This window comes from Protopterus annectens, chromosome 8.part0, assembly GCF_019279795.1.
Source record: "Protopterus annectens isolate FY-2018-M chromosome 8.part0, PAN1.0, whole genome shotgun sequence".
Lineage (NCBI taxonomy): Eukaryota > Metazoa > Chordata > Ceratodontiformes > Protopteridae > Protopterus > Protopterus annectens.
In genome coordinates, this window is record NC_056741.1 from 930,955,130 (window position 1) to 930,962,215 (window position 7,086).

The window sequence follows — 7,086 nt, forward strand, 5'->3', positions numbered from 1 at the left end:
CACCAAGAAATGTAATATGCTGTCTTGTGTTAAATCTAGCCAAGCTATATAGGGACAATAGTTAACCTCACCATTTGCTATGCTGTACTGCTTGCTTTCTGAAATATTGAAAGGCACAATGTGTATACTCTAAGTATTGTAAAAAAATGTGTTTTTACTGATAACTCAATTTCTGCAACATTTCTCTGTATATAAGATACTGTAAAATGCATAATCGGCAACAAGCAAATATTTGTTCCAAGATCATTTAAAATGTTTAATTTTAGATTTTTTCTTATGTATTATATGCTTCTTGAATATTTGTGTTGTTTGTGTTTGTTTGTGTACTTTAGAGTCATATGGGGTCTTTGGACCAGCCAACCTACCTGGTTACCAAATAGTAAATAAATAGCACCACTACTGCTTTCCATATAGATATAAATCCACTTAAATTTGAAACTGTCATTAGCCTTTGGGTATGAGAAAAATGAACAAAAAAAAATCCATTTTGGGCTTAAATTATATTTCACTGATAACATATTTGCATACTGAGGAAGTCTGCAAATCAACATTTGCCTTTGGTTTGTACACTTGTAAAATGGTTAATTAATCTAACCACAATTATTTTCACTGAATTTTTCAGATAGTATAGTATTCTATACTTGTTATTGTCTTTCACTTTAAATTTTGGCATATAAATCTTTATAACAATGCCAGTAAGGTAAGGTATTTGAGAGAAAATCTTCATATTCATGTTGGTTGGATGCTTAAAATGTTTATTTTATTTTGTAGGTAAATGAAGAAATTGTTAGTCTTCCAGTCATCTTGGCTAATGGGCAACTCTGGGTAAACCAGGAAGGTAACAACATCATCCTGCAAACCAGTTTTGGTATGAAGGCCCTTTATGATACTGCTTATTATGTATATCTTGAAGTCCCAAGTAACTACAAAAGCCAGATGTGCGGCCTTTGTGGTAATTTTAATGATGACCGTTCTGATGAATTCTCTTTACCTGATGGAAGTATAACAAAGGATGTTAATGTGTTTGGAGGATCCTGGAAGGTAAACATTTCAGGAGTGAAGTGTAATGATGGTTGTACAAATAACTGTCCCAGCTGTGACCAGACTAAAACTGAACTGTACAGTAATGAAAATAAATGTGGAATAATATCATCCAAAAATGGGCCCTTCACCTCCTGCCATTCTGTGGTTGATCCAACAATTTACTTCAAAAATTGTGTGTATGATCTCTGTGCTGTGGATGGGAAACAAGACACTCTTTGTACAAACCTACAGGCATATGCTACTGCATGTCAATCTGCTGGTGCAGTGATTAAAGACTGGAGGACTACTTCACAATGTCGTAAGTATGCAACAGTAAAGTTTAACAACAACAATGACAATGATATTCTGTCCCAGACATAATCTTACAAAGCTCCTCACTAATTAAAAATAACAATCCTCATAATTAAAAATATTTTTTCTATATGATCATACTGACATTTTTCACCATGACCTATAATGAAAGTAGCAGTCATTTTTGGTAACAAATTAGCACATGGATCTTAGTTCTCTTTTACTTAAAATTCCTTGAGATTATAACAGATTTATAGGGCTAGGAATCTTATTTCAGTCCTCAGATCAGCATCTCAACTTATACTTCATAAATGTTTCTTCTGTTAATATAGCAAGCAAATCTGGCAAAAAACTACTTTTCTCAAATTCAGCATTTGATTATAAGAACTGTAGAGCCCAAGTACAATTAATGAAGTACCAAAACCCAAAATTATTCCAAAGCAGTTGCAAGAGAAAAGACAATGAAGTACCATAAGGCATGAATACAATTTGCTGTGTAAAGATGAATATGTGATTGACTTCGAAAATGTAAGACGGAAAGGGGTCTTTTATAGTAGATTATCACCAAAAATGTTGGTTTCAAAGTTGAAAGTATATACTCAGCAATGAAACTTTAACTTTATCCACTGTAAAATCATTAGCCAAACAAGCAGAATAATTCAAGAACAAAACTGTACAAACACTACTAAACAACTGCTTGAGTGTTGGAGGGAAGTCCACCTCCCTGCCTGCCATACTGTATAACCTCTGCCCCATACCTCTGATTGTAAAATGTGGTCTTTCCAACATCACACATTGTTTTAGAAAAGGGAAAAGTTAAAAAAAAGAACTCAGTGGTCCCCTTTTCTTTTTAGTTTGTAAATTGAAGACAACATTGGCATCCACGACAAATGTTTAAAGTATTAAGTTATTGACTATTTAGTAAAAGCATTTTTACAGATAGTTCTGTTTTAACATCCCAAAAACAAGTGCATGATGAGCTCTGGTGCTAGCATTTTACTTATAATGTAAGAATTATTATAAAACAAATAAATCATATGCTGTCTTCTGTTAATGTGAACTTGCTTTGGGTTTGTTTGCCTGTTTGTTGGTTTACTTATTTACCATCTTTTAACTTGAATGGTACAATTAGGATAGAGCCCTTTTTCAGTGGAAGCTTGGGGAGAAATGTTCCATAAATTCAACTACAAGTACAAATGCAACTACAGTAATATTAATTGCAAAACTTTACATACAACAGTTGTTATAATTAAGCATGTACTTACACGGGTCTATATTAGATCAGCGAACGCTTAAAAAAGTGAACCCTGATTGATCAACCTTATGTAAGCGAAAGCTTGCAATCTCAAACTGTCAGATCAGCGATTTTTTTTCCTAGGGAAAAAAATCGCTGATACAAAACAAATACACACAACACAAGCACACCAAACAAACAAACACATACACCTAAAATTTGACACCTAACCCTACACTAAACTATGCACACACCACTAACTATCCACTTACCTTAACCCAAACCCTAACCCTAAGGTACATCACTATCACACACTCACCTCACCTGCTCCCTAACCCTAACTCACCTAAACCTGCTCTAACTCTCACATCCACACAATCGCACACATACCTAACCCAAGCCCTAACCCTAACTCACCTAACCCACCCTAACACTCACATCCACACAATCGCACACTTACCTGAATCTGATCCGTAACTTTCCACCACAGCACTGAAAATACCAAAGCAACAGAAATGGACAACCAAATTCTTTCCCTAGGAAAATATTCGGGTTTCTGTTGCTTCGATATTTTGAACATTTGCTAAAATAAGGTCGATCGATCAGCGTTCGCTTGTTTAAGCGTTTTCTGATCTAATATAGACCCTATTTATACTTACACACCAACAATTCTAGCAGCATTCTTCATTCCTTTAACTTTTAGTAGAAGGCAAATGTACAGGTAAATATAGAATATATAGTGCAAGAGGATAGAGCATATAATAAAGGTATAAGAAAGGAGGGGAAAACAATATATTATTGAAGATAAGATAATAGACTAAGTAGAAAGAATATAGTGGAAAATAAACAGGAACATAGGACTAGTGTATGGCTATTAAATAAATTGTTGATGTTGATAAAGGTATAGGACGATTCTAATGCTTCAGATTATCACATATTCTGTTTTATGGTATATTTTCTTCTTTAATATGTGAATTATTGGTATTTTATGTTATTTATTTGTGATATATTGAAAGTACCACTTAGTTATTAGGTAACCCTTTAGCTTTTACTGGAAGATTTTCACATTAGGCTATGACTGAGTAGCAAATGGGATAGGATTCTACAGTTTAGTCAGTAAAAGTGTTGTGAATCACCAAATGTATTAGTTTATTTTTATTATGAGTAATTCGTTTTGATGATGTGAACAGAATGATGTTAGAGGAGTGCATTTTTTCAATAGGGTTTATGATAGAAAAGCATTTCTCAGGATCGTACATGACTTTAAGTGATAATTGTTCAATGTGATTAAATTTAATTTTAAGTGTAATGTATTTTAATTTAAAGGTTTACTTGATTGAGTTTTACATATGTTGAAGCTCAAATCATCCTAAGTGTCTCAGGGCAAAACAGGGGTGAGTGATATTAAGTATGTTTTTTATAGGTAATTTCAAGTTTTTTGATTACTGTTTTTGAATTTTAGTTAAACTTGTTGGTGCATATAGTAATGTTGGAAGCTATAGTGCTTAGGCTGTGGAGAATAAAGATAGAGGTTCAGCCTTATATAGTATACCTAATTTCTTAATTGTTTTGTCTACTATGTTGTTAATATGATGATCAAATTTGACATTGTAGTCTATTATTATATCTAATGGTTTTGTGGGGTCACTAGCTCTATAGCTGGATTATTAAGATAGTTTATATTAATTTTAGCAGTACCTTTGTTACTTGTGTTTGCATTTAAGATAATAATGATTATTATTATTATTGTTGTTGCTTTAATAATTCATTAAGAACATTTTCTAGAAAGTTGAATACTTGTGTAATTTATGGTAATGTATCAATTCTAGTTGCAGAAGATCTTAGTGTAGAGTCATTTGCAAATATGCTGAATAGAAGTGAGCCTAGAATTGGGCCTTGTGGTTCCCAGACTGTTATAGACAGGAATTCAAAACAAGTACACTGCCATTGAATGCATTTTGAGCAGTGGTGTAAGTAGCCTTTAATCAGTTAAAGATTTTCTACTCAAGTTGCATTTCACTAGTCCATTGAGTAATTTGGCATGTAATACCTCAAATGCCTTTAATAAATCTAGAAAACAGTGAGGCAACATGAAGGCCTAGATTTTTTCTAGTGCTTATTTCATTCAAAAAAGGTTAGTAGAGCTATTTAACTACTACAATTTGACTGAAATTCAAGATGAATTAGGGAGTTCTGATTTTAATAAAAAAAAAAATCACTAATTGTTTGCAAATGTGTGTATTTTATGATTTTTGAAACTTGAGATAAAATAACTAGGGTCCTGTATTTGGACAGATCTTTTCAAGAGACATATTTATGTAGAAGTATAAGATTCCTTCCAGTTTTGTTGGATAAATCGTTCTGTGATAAATCTATTTATCATGATATAATAGCTTAAGTACCAGCAATATAAAAATATTTAGGAAGGAGATTATCTGTTGCTTGAGAATATTTTTGATATTTTTATGGCTTTGAAGGGAAAATTAATATACCTGTGTCATAGCTGTTGTCATGTTTGACTGCAGAGGAGTTTACTGCTGAGTGAATTAAGTAGCTGTTGTTATAAATACAATTTCAAATTGAAAGTATGTTAAAATTGGTGTACTGTGATTTGGATTAATTTTGCTTTCCTAGTTTAATTAAGTTATTTATAGTATTGAGCCGGGTTTATTTTATTGATATTTTCATTCTGTATGTGATGCTGTTTTCTATTTGTGTATATTTTGTTCTTTGATTAGTTTTGTAGAGTATGCCGTTGTTTATTTGTGATTGTAGGATTCCTTTTTCTTAATTTCCCTTTGTCTCTGAGATGCATCAAGTTTTTAATTTCATTTCTTAGCTTGATGCTGGTTTATATTTTAATTTTTGTTTCTGAAAAGGAGCGGCTATGTTCAGTACTTTTATGGAAAGAGTTATTAAAAACATTCACTAACTCATCTGGAGGAATGTATTTCAAAGATTTCCATTGACATTGCTTGAGAATGACAGAATGTAGTCAAAGAAAGATTCACTGAATTATATTTAGGAATGAAAATGGGTGAACATTTTATTTCTGAAGTATGCCACTGCATTCCATTTTATATATGTAGGATGATGGTGAGTTATAATATCTGGTAAAATTCCTGATTTAGTGATATTACTGGCATTAGTTGTTGGTACTCAATCTAATTTACTGCTTTTACCCCATACTTTTACCAGTGCCAGTAGAGCATGAGATAAGTTGGTAAATCCATGTAAATTAATTGATATAGAATAATCAGAGAAAATATTTTGTATCAGTTGTCAAAATCTCCAACCACAATGATATCGCCTTTTTAGTGAAGTTGTGCAAAACAGGATATTTGTTATTATACTGTTACTATGTGGAGGTATGTAAGTTGCAACAGAATGGATTTGTTTATATGAATTAGTCTAAAGTGTACAAGCAGTGCTGCTGATAAGATCCTTGCAATATTAGATTTGACTATAGCACTGCAGTTCTACCTACTGTTGTAGATATTCAGTCAGCTCTACTTGTGCTGTATCTAGGTCTTGGCATTTGTCATCTAATATTATTCTTTTTTTCCAGGTTTCTATAAGTCATACTATGTCTGATTCACAAAACTCTATCCAGATCATAAATGTCTATTTTCATGCATGCACTTTAGAATTAATGTGATATAGTTTTAGAACATCAATGCTATTTTGGAGTTGGTCATTAGAGATTACCCATGTTTTATTACGTTGATTAGGTTATGGAGTCAGTTGTAAGTTTCCACATGTGTTATGTTTGTGGTTGATAAGCAATGTCACATCAGGATGGTGTTTATTACTTTGGCACGAAGCAGTAATTCTTTTTTGAAGATGCTGACAGGTACTTTAGGGTTAGAGGACTGCAGTAATTATACAGAAGTAAATGCTAGAATTTTATGAAGTAATTGTAATGTCTTCCATTAGTGTATTAGTTTGGTTTGTTTAGATAAAACTATAATAATTAGTAAAAAAAAATAGTTGAATAAATAAGGGCATTTCATGCATTACACCTTTTGTGATTTTTTTTTCGTATGCACCATAGGAGAGTGTGTAGTCAATTGCTGTTGTTGAAGTGGAAATAGCATTTATATTGGGAGTGGTTATGGAAATTATAACTTACAGTACACTGAGGACAGTCAAGGAAGGAGGGGAAGTGGTCCCAGATCACCTTCAAAGGGAAGCAGTCATGAAGATGGGCACTAGAGTAGATTCACAATCCCAAGCCAATAAGAGTAAACTGCTGATAAGTAAGTTTGCAGGAAAAAGGTGCCCATTATAGATACTCCTCACTGTCTTCACAGCTTGTGAGTACCAGACATCAGCAAGAGTATAACATACAATTTTGATATTACAGCTTGTTAGTTTTTACACTTAATAAGCATAAAAAATCTATTTCTATGGTGCAAAGAGAGATTATGTGAAGACGTCATAGCTATAGCATGATATATCAAGGCAGCTGAAAAAAAAACATTGTTACCTAGGGCATATTCTAGACAGCATCTTGT

The 7,086-nt window shown here is 32.7% G+C and overlaps 1 protein-coding gene across 1 annotated transcript in view; it reads left to right on the top strand.

The window, feature by feature from the left end:
• Positions 1-7,086, top strand: part of LOC122808362 (IgGFc-binding protein-like) — a 251,858-nt gene that overhangs the window by 174,421 nt on the left and 70,351 nt on the right. The window contains 1 exon segment of the mRNA XM_044079329.1: positions 772-1,342. Coding sequence (XP_043935264.1) covers positions 772-1,342 — 571 coding nt within the window.